The 22,973-nt window shown below is 51.6% G+C and overlaps 1 protein-coding gene across 9 annotated transcripts in view; it reads left to right on the top strand.

The window, feature by feature from the left end:
- Window positions 1-22,973, top strand: part of TRMT44 (tRNA methyltransferase 44 homolog) — a 44,582-nt gene that overhangs the window by 12,250 nt on the left and 9,359 nt on the right. For 3 of the 9 annotated variants that reach the window (XR_013417712.1, XR_013417714.1, XR_013417713.1), the window contains exons 6-11: window positions 506-577; window positions 9,281-9,387; window positions 11,009-11,192; window positions 13,529-13,961; window positions 16,721-16,837; window positions 22,067-22,783. Coding sequence is in view for 4 of the 9 variants with exons in the window: in XM_078003096.1 (XP_077859222.1) it covers window positions 506-577; window positions 9,281-9,387; window positions 11,009-11,192; window positions 13,529-13,961; window positions 16,721-16,837; window positions 19,338-19,494; window positions 22,067-22,202 (1,206 nt within the window). In the remaining 5 variants the exon portion in view is untranslated. Of the gene's footprint in view, window positions 1-505; window positions 578-9,280; window positions 9,388-11,008; window positions 11,193-13,528; window positions 13,962-16,720; window positions 16,838-19,337; window positions 19,495-22,066; window positions 22,856-22,973 lie in introns of those variants that run through there. The other 6 variants (XR_013417710.1, XR_013417711.1, XM_028848283.2 and 3 more) reach the window with 4 other exon arrangements.

The following is a 22,973-nucleotide window of genomic DNA, read 5'->3' as shown; positions in this document are numbered from 1 at the left end:
AAGGCCACTGTGGTCACTCAACTCCATGGCCCGTTTGAAGACTCATAATGACCATTAGTGGAGTACACCTTCTTACCTGCCTCGCAGGGGTTGGGGTGTCTGTTTCAGACAGCTGAGAAATCGTGCTTGTGCCATCCGTGAATGCTAATGACACACTTGGAAAAGGGCATTGTAACAACCATTTCAAGCTCTTGGAGGTGTAGGCAAATATGTGCAGCCCATCAGTACAGCACTGTACAGTACAGCAGGAAGAAAATCAGCTTGGGACCACCAGACTGGGCTGCAGGTTCCAGCTGTTGCCCCTAGCAGGAAGTGGCTAAGCTCGCCATCGTATCATGGGGTAATGGCACTTGGTGCGCTGGACGCACCGGGAGGGTAAGAGTTGCTGGCAGGAAGCTCCTCTTGCCCTTCGTCCTGCTGGCAGTGCCCGCAGAGCTTTAATGTGTTCTTGCTAACTTATGAAGTACTAAGCTTAACCTTTGATTTCTAAAATTAATGCTTTCAGCATCCAGGCAGAGGGATTGATGTCCGGAGAAGGAAAATCTGGGACATGTATGGACCACAGACTCAGTTAGAGGTACCGTCTTTGTTATGCATGCCCTTGAGCTCAGCATGGCTTAGCCCCCAGTGGGAACTGCTGGAATGAATGTGTGTCTTTGTGTAGGTCGAGCAGACATGCTGATAGCAAACCTTCACATTCATCTAAGCGCTCTGAAATTAGAGAAGAAAGAAAGAAAGACGAAACTAGACCTTGCAGAGCTTTCTGGTTAAACTGACTGAAGGGCGCTGACCTCCAGGCGAAAGTGCCGTCTCTCCCTGAGTCTGTCGGTGCCATTTGTATCTTGTATGGGGTGCTCCCGTGCCGCCTTGAGGTGGGGGCCGTGCCCCGTGCCCTTTGTGAAGTCTTCTCCAAGGCCTCCCAAAGGCTGCTCTTTGCAGTCAGCAAGCAGTGACTACCATGCCTGGCAGGACTCCACCAGGATGGGGACACCTGCAGCTGAGCCACCTAGGGTGGTGGCTGTGCCAGGGCTGGATCGGTTTACAGGGCTGTGGGGACTCAGAGCCCTCTAAACCTTGACCCCACTCGGGGCCTCTGAGAAGGCTTCTTGGAGCACCCCCATGAGCAAATGGAGGCAGCCAGGTGCCCAGCATGGAAGTGAGATGCCCCGGTGGGATCACCTCCGGGCACACGGATGATGTGCAGGGCAGACTGGGCGGCCCCACGTAAGTTCTCTCATATCTTTGGGCCAGTCCTCTTTACCCTTCACATTTCCCTTTTTTAGGACTTGAAAGGGACGGTCTCACTTTTCTTAATGCCCCTACCCAGAGATAATCACTCTCTTTTATTTAGGGAAATCAATATGTACACATTTAGAGTTTTAAAAAATAGCAGAACTTTGACCCTGGCTGCTTCTGTTCGTTTAACATCCCATCCTAGGCATTTTCTGAAGTCTTGGACAATTATTTGCAAGCACGTTGTTAATGGCTGAATAATGTTCCATGGAATTGAAGGTAACAGCAACACAAACAAGTACAGCTGACCCTTGAACAACATGGGATTGAACTTTGTGGGCCCACTTTTATGCAAAGTTTTTTCAATAAATACATTGGAAAATTTTTTTGGAAATTTGCAACAATTTGAAAAAACTTACAGATGAAATGCATAACCTAGAAATATTGAAAAAAATTCAGAAAAAGTTAGATATGTCCTGAATCCATTAAATACACATACATACTAGTCTATTTTACCATTTACTACCATGAAATATATACAAATCTATACCATTACATATATATACAAATATATACCATTTACTACCATGAAATACACACAAAGTTAAAATCGATCAAAACTTACACAAACCCAGACTGTATGTGGTGTCATTCTCTGTCAAGAGAAATGTGAACGTAAAGATGCAGTATTGAATCCTAATTGCATGAAATTAACTGTAGTCCATACTACACTACTGTAAAATGTCCTGGTCACCGCTCGTTGCTACTGCAGTGAACCCAAGTGTTGTCAGTGCCCATTTAAAATGCTGCGTGACACCGATCACCTCCGTGGCACCCGCTCATTCCTCCAGTCAGGTGCATAGCCCAGTGAAACGTGATCTCCGGTATTTTTCAGCATGTTTGGTGCAGTCCTGTAAACCTCGAGCAGCACCGTGGGGCCCATGCACAATGCCACTGGTGATGCTGGAAGTCTCCCAAGAAGCAGAGAAAAGTCATGGCATTAGAAGAAAAGGCTGAGTTCCCTGATAGGTCTTACAGATTTCGGTCTGCAGCTGCAGTTGCAGATAAATGAATTTCTTTTTTTTTTTTTTTTTTTTTTTTTTGAGAGGGAGTGTTGCTCTGTCACCCAGGCTGGAGTGCAGTGGCGCCATCTCGGCTCACTGCAAGCTCCACCTCCCGGGTTCCCGCCATTCTCCTGCCTCAGCCTCCCGAGTAGCTGGGACTACAGGCGCCGCCACCTCGCCCGGCTAATGTTTTGTATTTTTAGTAGAGACGGGGTTTCACTGTGTTAGCCAGTATGGTCTCGATCTCCTGACCTCGTGATCCGCCCGCCTCGGCCTCCCAAAGTGCTAGGATTACAGGCTTGAGCCACCGCGCCCGGCTAATGAATTTCATTTCAAGATAAATGAATCCAGTGTAAGGACCATTTAAAAAAAAAAAAAAAGCAAGAGAGGGAAAGAAATTTGTGAAACTCTCACTGCAGCTACACCAGCAGGCAGGAAAACCTTCACTTTTTGCAAAATACCTTTTCATCTCATATTTAGAATGCAGCTTTGATGTGGTTGCCGGATTGCTACAAGCAAAGCATACATAAAGACTCTAATATGATTTAAGAAAAAGCAAAGTCATTATATGACAAAGCAGAAAGAAGGTGAAAGTTCTAAAGCTGGAGAATTTAATGCCAACAAAAGATGATTTGATAGTTTTAGAAAGTGATTTGGGTTTTAAAAATATCTAGATAACAGGAGTAGCAGCTTTAGCTGACCAAGAGGCAGCAGATCAGTTCCCAGACGCCATTAAGAAAATCACCAGAGAGGCCAGGTGTGGTGGCTCACGCCTGTAATCTTAGCACTTTGGGAGCCTAAGGCTGGAGGATCGCTTGAGGCCAGGAGTTCAAGACCAGCCTGGGCAACATAGCAAGACACACCCCCCCCCCACCTATCTCTACAAAAAATAAACAAAACATTATAAAAAGAAAATCATCAAGGAGAAAGGATGTCTGCCCGAACAGGTTTTTAATGCAGATGAAAATGCCCTATTCTGGAAAAAAAAAATGCCGAAAAGAAGAGAAGCAAGCCCCAGAATTTAAGGCAGGAAGGGACAGGCTAGTCTGCTGTTCTGTGCAAATGCAGTCAGGTTTATGATCAGGACTGCCCTTATCTGTAAAGCTGCTAAGCCTCAGTTTTAAAGGGAAAGGAGAAACACCAGCTGCCAGTCGCTCGATTGTACAAGAAGGCCCGGGCAGCAAGAACTCTATTGTGATTTCATCAAGGCTTTGTCTCTGAAGTCAGGAAGTACCTTGTTAGTAAGGGACTACCTTTCAAAGTTCTGTCGATATTGGACAATGCTCCTGGCCACCCAGAACCTCTTGAGTTAACACCAGTGGTGTTGATGTGGTCTGCTTGACCCCAAACACAGCATCTCTTTTCAGAGAGTTACAAGGACCTTGAAGCCTCATTATGTACAGTATTCAATGGAAAGGATTGGATGCTGCGGAAGAGAACTACGAGAGAGAGAGACCAGCATGAAAATCCTACAAAGATTTTACCACTGAAGACACCATCATTGCTACGGAATAGGCCATGAAAGCCACTGAGCCTGAAACAAATTCCCACCAAAGAAAACGGTGTCCAGATGTTGGCCTGACTTCACAGGATTTACAACAGAGCCAGTCAAGGAAATCATGAAAGAGACTGTGGATATGGCAAACAAAGGTGGGAGATGAAGGGTGCAAGATACGGCTCTTGAGAAATTCCAGAGCTAATAGACACCACTCCAGAGGAATGAACTACAGACGACCTGATGGAGATGAGTGCTTCCAACCCAGCGCCAGATGATGAGGAAGAAGATGTAAAAGAGACAGTGCCAGAAAGCAAATTGACATCAGACAGTGTGGCAGAAGGGTCCTGATTAGTCAAGACTGCATTTGACTTCTTTTGTGACATACTCACTTCTGTGATACGCACCGAAACTAAAGGAAATGGTGGAAAGATTGGCACTGATAGAAACTAAAAAGTAAAGCAGACAGAAATTATGATGTACTTCCATGAAGTTCCACTGAATGTGCCTGCCTCTTCCGCCTCCCCTTCCACCTCCTCCACACCTTCCACACCTGAGACAGCAAGACCCATCCCTTCTCTTCCTCCTCCTCCACATCTTCCACACCTGAGACAGCAAGACCCATCCCTTCTCTTCCTCCTCCTCCTCCTCAGCCTGCTCGGTGTGAAGAGGATGGGGATGAAGATCTTTTTGATGGTTGGTCCACTTCCACTCAATGAACAGTACATTTTCTCTTTCTTATGATTTTCTTTTATTTTTCTCTTTTTTTTTTTTTTTTTTTGTTTGAGATAGGGTCTCACTCTGTCACCCAGGCTGGAGTGCAGTGGTGTGATCTAGGTTCACTGCAACCTCTGCCTTCCAGGTTCAAGCAGTTCAGCCTCTCGAGTAGCTGGGTTTTGTTTTTTTTTTTTTTTTTTTTGAGACAGAGTCTTGCTCTGTCGCCCAGGCTGGGGTGCAGTGGCCGGATCTCAGCTCACTGCAAGCTCCGCCTCCTGGGTTTAGACCATTCTCCTGCCTCAGCCTCCCGAGTAGCTGGGACTACAGGCGCCCGCCACCTCGCCCGGCTAGTTTTTTGTATTTTTTAGTAGAGACGGGGTTTCACCGTGTTAGCCAGGATGGTCTCGATTTCCTGACCTTGTGATCCGCCCGTCTCGGCCTCCCAAAGTGCTGGGATTACAGGCTTGAGCCACCGTGCCCGGCCGAGTAGCTGGGTTTACAGGCACCCACCACCATGCCCAGCTATTTTTTGTGTTTTTGGTAGAGATGGGGTTTCACCATGTTGGCCAGGTTGGTCTCGAACTCCTGACCTCAAGTGATCCACCCACCTCGGCCTCCCAAAGTGCTGGGATTACAGGTGTGAACCACCGCACCCAGCCACGATTTTCTTAATAATATTTTCTCTAGCTTTATTTTAAGGATATAGTATATAATACACAAAACGTGTTTTAAATGACTTTTACATTTATATTATTGATAAGTCTTCTGGTCACCAATAGGCTATGAGTAGTCAGTTTTGGGGGAGTCAGAAGTTACACATGAGTCAGGTGTAGTGACTCACACCTGCAATCCTAGCTCTTTGGGAGACCAAGGTGTGAGGATCACTTGAGTCCAGGAGTGTGAGACCAGCCAGGGCAACATGGCAAAACCCCATCTCTACTTAAAAAAAAAAAAATTAGACGTGGTGGCATGCACCTGTAGTCCCAGCCATGCTGGAGGCTGAGGTTGGGGGATCACCTGAGCTTGGGAGGTTGAGGCTGTGGTGAGCCTCGATTGTGCCACTGCACACCAGCCTGGGCGCCGCAGGTGAGACTCTGTCTCCAAAAGTTATACACAGATTCTTAACTGCATGTATAGGGGTTCAGTACCCCCTAACCCCCACATTGTTCAAGGGCCAGCTGGATAGTAATAAAAACTGACAGTCATCCAGTGCTGTGTGTGGATGCCTTTCTAAAGGTAAATGTACTTTATGTACAGTAACTTACTGTAATCCTCACAACAGCACTGGGAGGTTGATTCTCTTATTATCCCCATTTTACAGGTGAGGAAACCGAGGTACACTTGGGGAGGTTAGGTCAGCCATGTGTATGGCAAGCGGTGAAGGCAGAATTATTTACTCAGCTCTTCTGTTCTTAACCATCTGTTTTCAGATTACAAATTACACTACGTAAATCTTTGTATGTAAATCGTAGTCCACTTAAAAAATATTTTTCATACCTGGACTTTAAAGATTTTCAATACATATTGCCATACTGCTTTTCAAAACAGTCCTGCATCAGATACACTTCATTTCAGAAAGAATTCTGAGCACTACAAGAGATGCATCCAATAGGAGAAAAAAACAGCTGTACAGATTGATCACATATTTGAGTGCCCACTACCTGCCAGGCACTCTTAGGTGCAGACGATACAACAGTGACAAGACCTCTGCCTTTATGGTCATGGGAAGGGGGTGGGAGGCAGACAACCTGCAGACACACAGCCAGTGTGTGCAGCAGGTTCGAGGGTGGTGGCAGGTGCTGAGGAGGAGGCGGGGGGTGTTGCGTAGTGGCCACCGCTGGAGAAGAGAACGGAACAGAGGCTGGGCCGGGGTGGGCTACAGACATCCAGACGCCTGGGGGTCTGGGCCTGACAGCCCATCTATTCCTCGCTGTCAGCCAGTCCTGGGCACTAGAGCCATGTGACCGAGAGCTTAAAGTGCACTCAAGTGTCAGACCTTGGTCAAGAGTAGCTTGTTTCTTCTGGTACTGAGGACAGAGAAATGACTCCCTAATGGGAAAAAAGTCATGAGTCGCCTCAGGAGCAGTTCTAGGACAGGTTATAGTGGCTCTGTGGGCGTGGCCTCACTTTCCCAGGGTGGTGTGGGAGTGGCCTTTCCCTCTGGGTGGGCCTGTGGGCGTGGCCTCACTTTCTTTGGGTGGTGGTTTGGGCGTCGCCCCGCCTCCTCTGGGTGGTGGTGTGGGCGTGGCCTCTCCCTCTGGGTGGTGGTCAGCGCATGGCCCCCCCTCTGGGTGGTGTGGGCGTGGCCTCTCCCTGTGGGTGGTGGCGAGGGCGTGGCCTCTCCCTCTGGGTAGCTCTGTGGGCGTGGTTGCCCTTCCTGCCAAACAGCTGCTGCTGCCTAGTTGCTCAGATTGCCTCACGACCTCATCCACGTAGTTAAACGCTTGGGTGTGACTAGGTCACAGAACCTCATCTGCCAGAGGGCAGAATGTTGCTTTATGAAATTAAAAAATGTGGTTGATTTCAAAATTCCATGTGTCCCCAGGTGAAAAAGCACCTATGGGTAGGAAATTCAAGCAACAGTGAGTAGGCCATCTGTGTAAGCCCAGACCCTAGGGAAGAGCTGCTGGGGGTGCCCCTTGGAGAACGGGCAGAAGGTCTAGTTCTTTAGCTGAGGTTCCCCAGCAGTCTGCATCAGACTTTTCTGTGGGGTCATCTGACCTGGGGAGACCCTACCCCGAGCACTTAGTTAAGGAAGGCCTGCTGGTGAGAGTGCTGTATTCTAATCAAGTGTGTAGGTTTTTTCCTCTTTACCTCCCAATCTTCAGTCTCGGTGCTAAAATAGCCGTGTTTATTCTAGTGTTAAATAAATGCCAGGAGTTCTGTCATGCTTTCTGCCCTGGAGGAGCATGGCCAGAATGAGGGTGGTTCTGTTGACATGTGCGTGGTGTTTGTGGATTTTCTAGTGAATGATTTCCTCCCAGCTGCAGTTGAGTGGTTTCCATGAACGGGTACAATCTAGAAAGTCAAAGACCAAGTGTACAATACAACTTTTTTTCTTTCTTTCAAAAACCTCATTTGATTGCAAGCAAGAGAGTGTTAAAAAACTAAAAACACCTGTTTATAACAACAGCATGGTGGTGATCACAAATTGTCTTAATTGTGTGAACCTATATATGAAACAGGAATATTGGAATTTACTGTGTTCAAAATGCCAATTAAAACTTCATAAAGGCCAGGCATGGTGGCTCACACCTGTAATCCCAGCACTTTAGGAGGCCAAGGTGGGCGGATCACCTGAGGTTGGGAGTTCAAGACCAGTCTGACCAACATGGAAAATCCTGGCTCTACTAAAAATACAAAATTAGCCGGGTGAGGTGGCGCATGCCTGTAATCCTAGCTACTCGGGAGGCTGAGGCAGGAGAATCTCTTGAGCCAGGGAGGCAGAGGTTGCTGTGAGCCAAGATCGCGCCACTGCACCCCAGCCTGGGCAACAAGAGCGAAACTCCATCTCAAAGAAAAAAAAAAAAAACAAACCACAAAAACAAACTTCATAGAACAGGTGGGGCTTTGATATCTAGTGCTGTTGGCAATATAAAATATGATTATGGTCTTTACTAAATGTCAGTTATGCTTTAATTTATTCACGCCATTTAAAGAGACAGATGGGCAAACAAATCTAGAATGAGTGGGAATCAAGAATAAATAGTCCCAAAGGTTTGACATCTCTGTAGATTATACGTATACCTTGAACAATACTATTTTCAGTATTTTAACATCTTTGTAAATAGAAGCACATGTGCTTATTGAAGAACCAGAGAGATACAGAATTTCAGTTTTAGTTTTTTACATATCATGTCTGCAAAACATTCTTGTGTTGCGGTTTTGCTGTTAGAAAGAATAGCCTTGAAGAGGGAGTGTCTCAGAATGGCTTCCCCGTTCCGATCAGGGAATAACTTCTGTTTGCTTATCTTGGGGACTCACCCTACCCCTGGAAAATTGAGAAGATTTTCAGTGATTGTGTAGTCTCTCTTCCCCCTCTCTCTTTCCAGTTTTTACTGACAGAATTGCTATTGAGACTGTTGATTTCAGTAGTTAATGATGGCCTGCTAAGATTAGAAAGGGTAGGGTGCCTATTCAAAGTTCTGAAATCGTAAAAGCAAGCTGTCCTCAGCTTAACTGCAGAATTTTCAGAATGGTTAGAGTGCCTCTTCAGGGGGATCTTAATCACTTCATGATAGTTTACAAAAATAGCCTAATGGTAAAGAATTACATGTATTGACATGTGTAAGTTCTCCCTCTGTCTCTTCTTAGACTTGGTTTCCTAGATTGAAAGGCCTGTGAGGTGAGACCCCTGTGTTGTATTGTGCACTTAAATCACCCTCAGACTTCTCTGCCTTCCATTCACCTCCTCTGAAGCCATTGTTTGTCCCCATACTCTGCCAGAGGTGAAACCATTCAGTGGCCGTCTCTCTTAGAGCTCCTTCTTATGCCTATGGAAAAATCAGCTTTTAAATGATCAAAAGGCGATTAGCACTCAGAAAAGAGTGTTAGTTTCTCCAGTGATTTCCCTAAAAGTTGTCAGCATTTCTTGCCCTCTAGGCAGACCTAGGGCAGATACATTGACTTCCCCATTCCTGGTCGTGTAGCAGGTGAACTACAGCTCTGCGCTGTGTGACCCCAGAGCCTGTACCCTCCCCCCGTGTCCTGCCTATGCAGTAGCTCTACACTGATTCACAAAACATTTTGTCTTGTTTTGTTACTCCTTTAGGAAGATGCAATCACACCCAGCGATAAGACCCTTTTCCCTGATGTTGATTGGTTAATCGGTAACCATTCTGATGAACTCACACCATGGATACCTGTCATTGCAGCCAGGTGAGAAGTAGAGGAGTTACCAGGTGAATGACTGGGGAATGCTTCGTCTTCTAAATAGTGATGTCCAAAAGGGTAGCCACTAGCTGCATGCAGTTGTCAAGCACTTGAAAAGTGGGTATTTCCAATTTTTGAAATGTTTGCATATCACCTATATTGGGTTAAATTTAAAATAAATTCCACCTGTTGTATTTTACCTTTTAAAATATGACTACTGGAAAATACAAAATTTCTGAGATTATTCACATTATATCTCTACTGGCCAGCACTGATTGGCACTGTGATTATTCTACAGTATTTATATCCGGTGCCAAAAGAGGTGTCCTTTTTGGAAGTTGTCTTCTGAAAACATGAGGGTTTGTCTTTGAAGGGGAAGTCTACCCATCGGTGGAGCCTCTGCAGCCACAGTTGCCTCTGCACGGGGAGCTGCGTGTGTCAGAGGCAGCTGGTCCTGTGTCCGAGAGACTTGGTCACAAAGCAGGTTGTGCTGCTGCTCGTTGACGTTTCGTTGCTGAGTCTCCTTATCTCAGGTTCTTCTGAGCTGTTTTCATTCTCAAGGAGTAACTAGGTTGAAGATAGGTCTTCACTCGGGCTTGGTTGTGCTTCCCTGTAACAGTTCCTATTCAAAGCTGACATCTTAAAGTACTTCAGGAAGTTTTAGATGACACTTGATAATAGTAACTGAAAAAAAAGTCATTTTTTATAAAAGTAATTAGATTCATATTTTATTGAAAAGATATATTGTGTTGCCTTATTTCTAGAAATTAAGTTAGGGAAGGCTGTAATTCATCTTTTTTTTTTTTTTTTTTGAGACGGAGTCTCACTCTGTCGCCCAGGCTGGAGTGCAGTGGCGCAATCTCGGCTCACTGCAAGCTCCGCCTCCCAGGTTCACACCATTCTCCTGCCTCAGCCTCCCGAGTAGCTGGGACTACAGGCACCTGCCACCACGCCCGGCTAATTTTTTTGTATTTTTAGTAGAGACGGGGTTTCACCGTGTTAGCCAGGATGGTCTTGATCTCCTGACCTTGTCATCTGCCCGCCTCGGCCTCCCAAAGTGCTGGGATTACAGGCGTGAGCCACCGCGCCTGGCCTAATTCATCTTTTAATATGAAAAACAATATGACACAGCCATAAAGAAAAGGAAATCATGTCCTTTGCAGCAACATGGGTGCAGCTGGAGGCCATTATCCTCAGCAAACTATTGTAGAAACCAAAAACCAAATGCCGCATGTTCTCACTTGTAAGTGGGGCCTAAACATTGAGTACACAGGGCCATCAAGATGGCAGCAACAGACGCTGGGCCTACTGGGGTGGGGAGTGAGGGAGAGGGCAAAGGTTGAAAAACCACCTGGTGGTTACTATGCTCACTAGTTGGGTCATGGGATCTGCCTTAGCCCAAACCTCAGCATCTTGCAGTACACTCATGCCACAAAACCTGCACACATACCCCCTGAAGCTGAAATAAAAGTGGACATTATGTGTATATAAAAGGAAACAGTATTGGCCAGGAACATCACTTCCCTATTTTGCCCCGCTACGCGATTGCCGTGTGGCTTTGCGCCGAATTTCCTTGACTGCGTCTGCTCTGGATGCTTGACACTCTGGTTGTCGGTTCTTTTTGAAGGTCTTCCTACAATTGCCGCTTCTTTGTCCTCCCCTGCTGCTTCTTTGACTTCATTGGAAAATACTCACGGAGGCAGAGTAAGAAGACTCAGTACCGGGAATACCTTGACTTCATTAAAGAAGTGGGCTTCACCTGTGGGTTTTACGTGGCCGAAGACTGCCTCAGGATTCCTTCAACCAAAAGAGTACGTCCTGATTCTCATTGTTCTTGGCGGTGTGTTGGTGTTCGGATGGAGAGCTCAGGACTCTGTCACAGAGCCGTGAACCATGCTGTAACGTTCAAAATGTTCCAGAACATGCTGGTGCTGATTTCTGTGCCTCTGTCACTGACGAGGCCCAGAGGCTTGTTCTGTCTCATGGTACCCTCCTTAAAGGCACCCCGGTGCTCCCTCCTCCAGGCCTGTAGGCGCCCTCGCCAAGCCCTCCTTGCCTCTCCAGAAGCTCTGAGTGGCCCCAGGGGACCTGCCCAGAGGAGGCCTCGGTGTGGCCTGTGGCTGAACTCCCTGGGGAAAGTTCCTGCTCCTTCAAGTCGCAAATAATTGGCTGCAATTGAAGTGTGTTTCAGAAGTTCACAATGATTTCCCATTTTCTCATTAAAGGCCTGGTTCATTCAGATTCACCAGAAATGTCATTTGGGCAGAAGGTGGCCCGGGGACTTTCTGTGAGCAGCGTGACCGTGCCTCTGAACCTTGTATGGACAGGGCAGACTTAGGCCCTCTTGCCGTGCCAAGGGCTTGACCTTTCTAAAGAACCATGGAAGTGTTTACAGCCGCTCACCTCAGTCTCTGGTGACTTTATTTGATAACAGTCTGTGGCTGGCAGACAGTGTGCTTTTAAAAAATAACTCCGTCGTGTCCAGGCCACAGAGTTTGACGGCTGCCTTAGCAAGAAAGGGCCCGGCTGATCTGAGCGAAGCCTCAGCTCTGCTGCTCGTGGTTCACTCCGACTGATCGCAGAGCTCCACAAGCCTGTCCGCTTCTGTGAGACCAGAAGGCTGCCTGGTGCTTTGTGGAGGCTTAACAGGATGATGTCTTCAGAGCCCACGGCGGGGAGGGCATGTCGTGGGCACTCGCTGGCCGACTGCAGTCATAGCCGTGCGCCAGGAGCAGCGTTGGCTGTTGGCACAGGCCTCAGGGCCGCTGGCACTGTCACTACCCTGCTACCATGGGAAGTTACCTTAGGACTTGCTGCTGAACCGTCCCGTCATCCTCTCAGTGTCCTCCATTTTGGCAGGTCTTGGTCTTCTGAGGTCAGAACTGATTTGGGGAAACTGCTAAAGTTTGGGTCCTCTAGGCAGGTCCAAGGAGCCTGTGGCTTTGATTTTTGCACTTGCTGTCCCATTACTAATTGGTAGAGACCATGGACTGTCACTTCATCTCTCTGAGCTTCAGTTTTCTTATCACTGGCAGGTTTGGGGATCGAATATAAAAGTGGATGTGAACGTGCTTTGTCATTTTTAAAGTAGTTCACGCACAGCACATGTCTGGTGGGGCCTGGGTGTGTGACAGGCACTGAGAATTTAAAATCCTCCTGGAAGAGGTGGGGAGCAGAGGTGTGGCTGTCACATAGTGAGGAGGTCGGCTTCCTTATCACCTGCGCCTGGCCTTGTAGTTGATGCCTGGAGAGGAAGCCCAGAAATAAGGCGCCCGTGCCATGGTTGGCTGGGCCTGCTTGTCCGGAGGGGACTGTCTGAAGGGCATCCTCCATCGGGGTGTGCCGCGAAGGAAGGCGAGCATGCGTGGAGCGCCTCTGTGGCTCCAGGCCCTCTGCTTAGCCCCCATGTGCACTTGCTGGCTCTGGCAAGGTGGGGACAAAGCTACCTCCCTTCCCAGGGGAAGGGAGCACTGTTACCATCAGCATGTGCCCCCCCCAGGTGGCCAAGGGGTGGAGTGAGGGGCGGCAGCAGGAAAGCTTTAGGACGGTGCGGCTGCCAGGCCCAGGAGTGTGGATTCTGAGTTTAGGCGCCTTTGTTAGGTCTTGTGAAGCTCCAAGTGATGAGAGGGAACCATGGGCTCTTACTGTTTTTTGGGGGTTTTAAAAATTTTTAAGTAACTTATATTGGCATCAGTTTTTATTTTTTATTTATATTTATTTATTTTGAGATGGAGTTTTTGCTCTTGTCACCCAGGCTGGAGTGCATTGGCACAATCTTGGCTCACTGCCTCTGCCTCCCAGGTTCAAGTGATTCTCCTGCCTCAGCCTCCTGAGTAGCTGGGAATACAGGTGTGCGCCACCACACCTGGCTAATTTTTGTATTTGTAGTAGAGACAGGATTTCGCCATGTTGGCCAGGCTGGTCTCAAACTCCTGACTTCAGGTGATCTGCCCACCTTGGGCTCCCAAAGTGCTGGGATTACCAGTGTGAGCCACCGTACCCGACTGGTGTCAGTTTTTAAAATCAGGATTTTTTCATGATAGACATTTAAAACTTGTGATTTGTACTCCAGGATGAGAGCATTCCATGAAGAATGTTGAAATAGACAAGCCAGCTAAAATACTTGCTTTGCTCTTTTCAAACACAGGTCTGTCTCATTGGGAAATCCAGAACATACCCTCCCTCCAGAGAAGCTTCCGTGGATGAAAAGAGGACTCAGTACATTAAGAGCAGGCGGGGCTGCCCTGTAAGCCCACCTGGACGGGAGCTTTGCCCTTCTCCACTCCGGGTTGCTGCTGGCAGTGCTGGTCACTGTGACGGTCACCAAGCTCTGGGCGCCAGGGTCGGGCGTGTAGCCGGGGCCTGGGCCGCTGAGCGTGGAGCAGGGCCCCAGGCCGAAGGAGCCTGGCTACCTGGATTTCATCCCAGAGAAAAGGCTGAGCGCGTGAGGAACTGTGCCACCCTGCCGCGAGGCTTTATCGACCAAGTGGTTTTGCAAGTGGCGAATTTATTGTTAGGTGGAAAGCAATTAAACACAGGAAGTTCTCGAAATGGGAGTTTGAAGACCTGGAATGGGGGAGGTAAGCTGTCCACCACCTCAGGGGCTAGCACGCTCCCAGGCTTGAAGGCAGGAATTCACGTGTTCATAACCAGCATAAAATGGTGTGGCCCTGTGACTACACACACTGAAAAAGCCATTGATGGTGGGTGAATAGGCTCTCTTCAAGCAAATTCTTTAAAATTTTCCCAATAGTTCCTATAAACATAAAGGACTTTGTTATTTCCAGAGAGGAAGGCCGAGGCCAGGCCAGGGAGTGACAGAGTTTTGACCCTTAATTAACTTTTACAAAACAGGTTTAGGGGCTAGAACTACTCATTTTCCATCCAGAAATTATCCAAAGAGAAAACAGGTTACTGAGGCCAGAAAAAGGCACTGTCCCCTTGAGTATGCAGTAAGATTTGGAGCTGTTGTGATTCGATAATTTAATTCTCTTTGAAATCCCCAAAACACAAAAATCAGCTATGGCAAAAGGAGAAAATTACATCGATTGTTCTCATGGGGTGAGTGGTGCGTTGAAATTAATGGCATTCAGAGAGCCAGCCGGGGCTGTAAGGACCTCGCCTCCTTCCAGGCAGGGATGCTGCTTGGCCGCCAGAGGGTGGTGTGGAGCTGCAGCCAGAGCCTGGCTTCTCGCAGTTTTGGGAACTGGAGAAGAGCACGGAGCCCCATCCCCTCCTGGCCCCTCCGTCAGTGACTCCTGCCTGGCTGCCCGTTTGAGGGAAAGCCTTCCTCTCCAGGCCTTGCTTTCCTCACCTGTGAATGTTGGGACAAAATCATGCCCGTTTCCTTCTTCATCCTTTGTCCTCTTGCACCATGTGTACATGGAATGGGGCCGGGCCATTGAGCACAGACGGCCCCTCCAGAAATCATTCGAACCTGATGGTAGCTGGTCAGCAGAGCCTCTAGCCATCTGGTGAGAGTGGCCCTGGCTCAGTGGCTGATGGGGCCGACTAGCTGCTTGCAAATCACCAGGCACTGTGGGGCCTCTGGGTTGGTGCCTCTGACTAAAGGCACCCTGCTGTGGTGGGGCTGGAGCACAGAGGAGGAAGGCTGAGGCTGGCAGAGCATGATCCCAGCACAGGCAGCTGGGCCCCAGAGCCCCAGGGACATCAGTGTGGTCTGAAAGTTCCCATGTGCAGTAAGCAGTGACAGTTCTTGAGTGCAGTTTGACCTTTAAATTCCCAGGAGATGACGGGTGCACAGATGTCAGCTGTGCCTGGGATGGACAGCTTTTGGTGGGTGAGGAGGAAGGAGGAACAGACCTGGAGATGGAGAGCGGGGGTGGCTGAGTGGTGGGCTCAGTCCTGCCTGCCCCTTGGAACCTGGGAACCAGGGCGCCTAACAAGCCCCGTACCCCCATCCCCTCCAGATTGGTGTCCGTGGGTCTGGGGCTTGTTAGGGGCTCTCCATGTGGCCATGCTGTGAGAAGGAAGGAGCTGTGCCCTTGGCCTCTCAGCCTACCGCCTCCCTCCTGCCCACAGGCAGCCTTCAGGGCCTTTGGTCTCACCCCCACCCAGCGTGTCGTCAGACAGGCCCCTCTGTGTTTCTGTGCCTGTGGGCCATGTGTGGCTCTGGCTCCAGGACCTCACCCATCCTAGCTCCGCGTCTGCCCCTGTGGGACATTGCTGAGAAACAGGGTGGGAAGGGGCCCTGCCCTCAAGAGGCTTCAAGTCCTGCATTGCTAGGAGTCAAGGCCGCACACGTCAAAGGATGAGTAACCAAGAGGCTGGATGTGCCAGGCCCAGAGGCACCCACGGCTGCAAGTGTGAGATTCCCGGTTATGGAGTCCGTGCCGGGCCAGAGGCAGGGGCACAGGGAAGGCTGACTGGGACGATATGTCATCTTTTTTAAAACACTCCCACTCCTCTCAGAATGGATTTGAGACAGACGAGAGGTTGACTCAGAAGACTGGCCGGGCTGGGATAGGAAGGACTCTTGCAGCAGCTGCAACAGCGGCTGCCCGCACCGGGGTCCTGGGTCAGCATTGTGGTGCCCTGATCTGTGGGGGTCCCACAGGCTCAGCTGCATGCAGGCAGGCACCGTCTCCTCCGCTCTCCTGCAGCTTGGAGGGTGCAGATAAGACGTGAAGTGCAGCACCTGGCAGATAGGAAGTTCCTGGCAAATACACATAGGAAAACCAGCTTTCATTCATATCCAATTTGATGTTTTGGTAATAAATGACTTTATTGTCACCAGGTTTTCTGATTAGAGCATTTTGAAATACATGCAGGCTCTCAAAGAAGAAATTCGAATGGGAAAGAGACCATCACTGTGGTGTCTGTGCTGTTGCTTTTTTTTTAACACCTAGTGTGGCCTTGCTGGCCACCCTGGAGCCGGTAGCGCCAGGCCTGCTGCCGCATGGTTGGAGCAGCCACTGGGGAGGCTCAGGCCCCAGGCCTGCCAGCTTGGCCTTCCTTCTTTAGTCTGAGAAACCCTGGCTCCAAACAGCCACCCCCTTCATGGGTCACCAGCGAGAAGAGCTTGAGGTGACCACCCAGAGCAGGCAGCATCACCTGACGCCTGGCCCTGTGCAGGCAGGAGGCATGTGTGGGGCTGCGCCTCGTCAGGCTGCGCCACCTCAGCTGGGTGGGGACACCGCGGCCCTCACGGTTTGGCCGCGGTGTGGTGTGGGTTAGTTGAGACGGGATCGTGGTCCTTCGTGCTGGAGTGCACAAGGCGTGAGTGTGCGGAACTGAATGGACCGCTTCTGCCTGTGTGACAGGTTTGTAATATTTTGTTGTGGTTTTAGGGAAAAAAAACCAAACCATTTTTCCACAGAGAGCCTATCTCTGGCAGAAGTAGCCAGTGAGCTGGACACGGAGACCCTGCGGAGGCTGAAGCGGGAGTGTGGGGGCCTGCAGACGCTGCTCCGGAACAGCCACCAGGTGTTCCGAGGTATGGGGTCTGCCCCTTCACCGCTTTTCTCTTTCCTTCCCTTTCCCGCTTTTTTCTGTTAAATAACGTTTTATTTTAGAGTGGTTTAGACTCTCACAGAAGAATCTGGCAGAAGCACCAAGTTCTACGGTGCTCCACCCAGCTCTGACGTGGGTAGCATTTGACCTCGGGGTGGGACGTGGGTCACCCCGTTTACTCCTGGCTCCTCTGGACCTTGTCCCATGCGATGTCCCCAGGCCGGTCTCCCTCCCCCTATGCTGTACTTGCTGACACCTCAGCTCCACTTGCTCCACACAGGACAGAGCAAGCCGGGCAGCCGCTGACCGGGCCCCTCTTGGCTGGGGGTCCTTGTTTGGCTTCGTCTTTAGCTGCTGCAAACTGGAAGCATCCAGAGCCACAGAGCCAGGGTGGGGAGTGGGAGGAGTGAGCCCCTCCCCACAGGCGGAGGCCTGGACTCCTGTGGCCCTTGCTCTTCGGGCCTGGGCAAGGGGAGGTCCTGGTACCCAGCTCCACTGCTGGGCAACGCCCTGTGACTCCAGGACTGCCAGGGCATGGGGAGGTCCTGGTACCCAGCTCCACTGCTGGGCAACGCCCTGTGACTCCAGGACTGCCAGGGCATGGGGAGGTCCTGGTACCCAGCTCCACTGCTGGGCAATGCCCTGTGACTCCAGCACTGCCAGGGCATGGGGAGGTCCTGGTACCCAGCTCCACTGCTGGGCAATGCCCTGTGACTCCAGCACTGCCAGGGCTTGGGGAGGTCCTGGTACCCAGCTCCACTGCTGGGCAATGCCCTGTGACTCCAGCACTGCCAGGGCATGGGGAGGTCCTGGTACCCAGCTCCACTGCTGGGCAATGCCCTGTGACTCCAGGACTGCCAGGGCAGGGGGAGGCAGGAGGGCCCGCCACCCGCTTGTCCATTCACTCAGCCCACAAAGCAGGGCAGACACATCCCTGGCCTGCTGCAGCTGGCGGTGGAGTGAGGGAGAGGGAGATGTAGCAGGTGTTCCCCCAGGGGCCGGCGGTGTACACAGTTCCATCATCTGCAGCTTCCAGGTGTGCACAGAGGGGGCAGGGACAGGGGGGAGCCACAGTTTACCAGCGCCGGCGGCTGGGGCGTTTGCCGTAACTTGCTTCGTGGAGCTATTTTTCCCCTCTTTCTGTAAGTATTTTAAAGTGAATACCAGCTAGCACCCTATTTCACCCCTAAGTACTTCCACATGCATCTTTAAAAATACTAGGTGTCTTGTGTCACCACCATGCCCTAAGCACACATTTCTGTGAGTCGCGATGTGCAGGGAGAACTGGCCTGGCCCAGAGTGGGCTCAGGAGGGCTTTACTTAGGAAATGACACTTGAGCTGGGCCTGGAAGGAAAAGAGGAGTCAGGAACAGAGAACAGCTTTTAGGCAGAGCGAACAGCATTTGCGAAGAGCCAGGGTTGGGAGGAACAAGAGTGGGAGCTGGTGGGGCTATAGCTGCCATGACCAGGAGAAGGACTGGGCCTCTGACGGATGGGTAGGGATGACACCGAAGTCACAATGGGAAGGAGTGGCCTGGCTCACACCCTAGCTTCTGGGTCCCCTGCCCATGAGGCTGCCATGGGGGTCAGGTGCAGTGCGGTATCTGGCTCTGTGCATGTGTGAGAGAGCACAGGTGTGTGCGCCATGCCTATTGTGTACACAAGAGTGCAAGCGTGTGGGTTTATGCACACACACACTGCCTTTAGGTGCCCGCCTGCTCTTGGAGAGCTGAACTTGGCTTTCAGCTGAACTGGCTTCTTTAGGTGACAGTTGCTATTGGGTGGGGGGCCCGTGAGCGTGGTTGGAGCCTCTGTTTCCCGGGACAGGTGCAGAAGCATGTTCCTGAGGCTGCCTCCAGGGTAGACACTGGGCCTGCAGTGGTGGCTGGGCTGGGCCTGCTGCTGGAGTCTGTTCTTCCTTGCACCGAGCTTCAGGCAGTTAGAATATTTCCCGCCTCCACGGGGCCTCTTTCTGTCTTTCCCAACGCTTGTTTTTGTTGATTTCCTGAAATACTGTCCTTTCACCCACGGGGGTGAGTCTGCCTCTGTGTCAGTGTTTTTCTGTGCAAGTCACCCTGGGGGACAGACTTGTTTTTGGAAACACTTCTGAGTAGGAGGCCTGGGGGTTGGGTTCCAAATAAACATTCTTCCCCAGTCATGAGAAAACTATGCTCTGAAGCTGGGTCTTATCTCTGTATGAGGTTTAGGTTTTGTTTTAAGCTAACGTGGCTAGTCTCAGAAAATGTTTACGAGAGTGAGGAATTGGAAATGTTTCCAGATGGCTTCAGGTCAGCCAGCCTGAGCATGACCTGTGAGGGCCACGAGGGCCAGCCCTGCCTCTGTCCCCGCCCCTTCCTGAGGCCACCGAGGGGTGGCTCCATGCTGGCTGGTATGGAACCTGGCACCGTGCTGCTGGGTACACGCGGGGCCTCATCATATCCTGCACTCGGGGCAGAGCAGGCCTTTCCTCCTTGAATCCACAGACACGGCTCAGAGAGGTCCGCGCGCTGGCCCGAAGTCTCCCAGTGAGTGGAGAGGCCGTGCCACAGTCCAGGCCAGGTCTGACCCAGCACTGGCACCCCTGAGCCTGCAGCATCATCCGGGGCATCGAATCCTCAGCCCGTTCCTCAGAGCAGCTTGGTGAGAGGGAGTGTCTGCTGTCAGAAGCAGTGGCGGAGGTGGCGGTTCCTGTGTGGAGTGAGAGTCCCAGGGGACACGCACAGTAGGGAGGGAGGAGGCGGCAGGAGCTTGGGTCGAGCAGACTGTGGCCCTGTGGTTCCATTTCAAAATGAGAAGCGCATTTCCAGAGGAGGAGAGTCTTTCTAGCTGTTGGTTGTCTTTCTAGCTGGCTGGAGCGAGTGTCCCTGGAAGGCCGCCCCTTCTGGCACCTGGCCACATAGGGGCTCAGATGTTGTGGGGGCGCTGGGAGCTACCTGCCATGTCCAGGGTTGTAGACACGGGGAGTGGGTCAGCGAGGCTGGGCCGGCCTGGAGCCTGCCTGTGCCATCCTGGGAGCCTCATCTCTATCATGAGCGCCCGCTCCTCAGTCCTCAGACACCCTGCAGGTCCTGCTCCCAAAACATGGCTGGGTGTGCTCTTAACTCCAGAGCCACCTGGGAGGGCCTGCTGCCAGGTGGCCTGTCACGTTGCGGCAGGGGGGTGCCCAGGCTGGCTCTGAGGGTGGGAATCTGCGCTCAGCCTTTGGCCTCAGTGATCCTCACCCCCTTCTCTTGACAGGTCAGGGCGTCAGGCCAGAGGCCCCTCAGTGTTTGGGGTCATGTGCCCCATGGGGAGTTGGGGGGAAGCTCTGGCCCCTGGGGCTCCTCCTGAGCACCCTTCAGAGGGTTCCAGATCCCTCAGTGGCTGGGATGTGCCCTTCTGTGCTGCGCCAGGAGGTGCTGCTGTGAGGACGTCGGCAGAGTATTGTGGGACTGCCTTAACCGTAGCCTTCAGGTTAAGCAACCTCAGCTCCCATGTTGGAAGGCGAGACAGAGAGGCGGCCGTGGGAGGGCAAACGGGGTCAGGCCTGGCCTTGGCGGTGCTTCCAGCCAGGCTGTGAGAGTGAGCCCCCAACTGTGTCCCTGGATGCAGTGAGGCGCCGCTCTCTGGGCTCATTTCTCTGGTTTCAGGGGAAACTATTTTTAAAGTATCAGTCTGTCAAAAGCACACAGGCTTGTTATTGCCACACACAAGGTGATTTGAAGGCAGAATTCAAGCTTTAATTCCTACACTTTCAAGTTCTCCTTGGAAGTCGGTGAGCCAGACTTCCTCACTGAGGCTCCTTTATTCCCCCAGCCTTCTGCCGCGAGCGCTTGCCCAGCTTCCAGGGAGAGCCAGGAAGGCGGTGGCTGCTTTGGCCACGTGTCACAGGGAGTTGTTGGCTTCCCACAAGGAAACGGCCAAATGGGAGTGTAGGGAGTATCTTGGCCCAATTTGGGGGGCAGGGTCAGGAGGCAGCCTGGAGGAGGCCCGTGAGGCCTGGTACCCAGGTGACGAGCGGGCCCACAGCAGCCCTCTCCTGGCCCCACCCCACTCTGATGTCCCTCCAGCTCCCCAGTGTGGAGGTCAGCCCTGGCCATTGAGTCCCAGTGGCACTTCCAGAGTGGGTGTCTAAACCACTGCGCAGAGGCAGGTACCCTTCCTGTTCCTTTCCAGAGCCCCTCGGCCTCCCTTACTCCACACTTGCACCTGGAGGGGCTCCGGTTGGGAGGTGCATGTAAACCCAGTGCACCAGGATGGCACCAAGCAGAGGCCGCCCTGCAGCAGCCCGGTCCTTAGACTGTGGAGGGACCGGCGCCTTGCCCCTCTTTCTGCCTGTGATGCTGAGACGGTCCTCAGAGGTTAGGGCTGCAGCACAGATGTTTTCTCGTGTTCTGGCTCTCACACTGTTCCATCCTTCCTCCACTCAAGTGATCCTTCTGAAATGGTGGCTCTGCAGGACCTGCCACTCAGCCAGAGGGAAGGTCGGGGCCTCAACGATGAGGCCACTTGGGACCCAGCTCTGTCCTCTGCCCTCCCCTCTGGCTGTCCCTGAAACGCGGCCTGTCCTGGTGCAGTCTGTCCTGGGACACTCGGGTTTGCTGCTTCTCTGCCTAAAATGCTCTTCCTGGGCCCGCGCAGGGCTGCCGCTCGCCTCGCGCAGGGCTCACCTTCCCTATCCTTGCCTGAAGACCCATCCTGTACCTCGGTCACTCCCACCGGAGGCAGGCTCCCTGTGACCAGCAGGAACTCTGGGCTGTGTCACGGTCACTCCCACCGGAGGCAGGCTCTCTGTGACCAGCAGGAACTCCGGGCTGTGTCACGGTCACTCCCACTGGAGGCAGGCTCCCTGTGACCAGCAGGAACTCTGGGCTGTGTCACGGTCACTCCCACCGGAGGCAGGCTCCCTGTGACCAGCAGGAACTCTGGGCTGTGTCACGGTCACTCGCACCGGAGGCAGGCTCCCTGTGACCAGCAGGAACTCTGGGCTGTGTCACGGTCACTCGCACCGGAGGCAGGCTCCCTGTGACCAGCAGGAACTCTGGGCTGTGTCACGGTCACTCCCACCGGAGGCAGGCTCCCTGTGACCAGCAGGAACTCTGGGCTGTGTCACGGTTGTATCCCTGACCCTGGATTGGCACCTCCCATGGCGTGGGAGCTAAGCAGAGGCTGGTGAATTAAGGAACTTTCAGGTTTACTTCTCAGTGTGTCTTTTCTCTGTTCCAAACCACAGTTGTGAATGGGAGAGTTCACATTCGCGACTGGAGAGAGGAGACGCTGTGGGAAACAAAGCAACCGGAAGCGAAACAGAGAGTGCTCTCCAAAGCCTGCAAAACCCGCCTCTGCTGGTTCTTCACGCATCACCCTGACGGCTGTGCTCTGTCCGCGGACTGCTGCCCATTTGCCCATGGGCCTGCGGAGCTGCGGCCACCCCGGACCACCCCGAGGAAGAAGATTCCATGAGCTGGGTCCTTGCCAGCCAAGTCCTGGTCAGTGGGGGCCAAACCAAGGAGAGCTTCCCCAGCAATCCTCAGTGCCGTGGTCTCTGCTCTGGCTGTGTTTCAGCCCACCTCCTCCCAGCTTTCTCTAGATCCTCACGCCGATGAACCATGTTTCATAAACATCACCCACCAGAGAAGCCACAGTTACTCAGAAGCCCCCAGCTGGGTACCTGGCTTGTTTCAGATGCAGCCACTTGAAACATGCACAGCATCTTCGTATCACAAAGATCGTGCATGGATCCTTACAGTGTCTCCTGGGGGAGAGCAGCCGGGGATGCCTTGCACAGGTCCCTCCCAGGGCGCTGTCCGACGCCTGCCCCACCATGTCCACCTCTGTGAAGAGGTTGGGGCTCCCCAAGAAGCAAGACCGTATCTGCCAGCGTTTCTCACCACAATGGAGAGCAGCCACTCTGAAGCAGGGATCCACCAGACTGGTATTTTTAAAAAAGGTATAAGGCTTGCTCTGTTGAGGTTGTTTTTACAGTTACAGAGAATAAAACAAAACACCCATAATTTCCTCACATGGGCCACTCAAGTGGCATGAAAAAAAAAAAATAGGTGAATTGTTGACAGGGCTTTAAAACTGTAAATATCACAGACAATAGAAAGGTAAGACCTACACCTTCCTCCCTCCTCCAT

Source organism: Macaca mulatta, chromosome 5 (genome assembly GCF_049350105.2).
Source record: "Macaca mulatta isolate MMU2019108-1 chromosome 5, T2T-MMU8v2.0, whole genome shotgun sequence".
Classification (NCBI taxonomy): domain Eukaryota; kingdom Metazoa; phylum Chordata; class Mammalia; order Primates; family Cercopithecidae; genus Macaca; species Macaca mulatta.
Note: the sequence above shows the minus strand (reverse complement) of the source record. Positions and strands in the feature narration are given on the sequence as shown.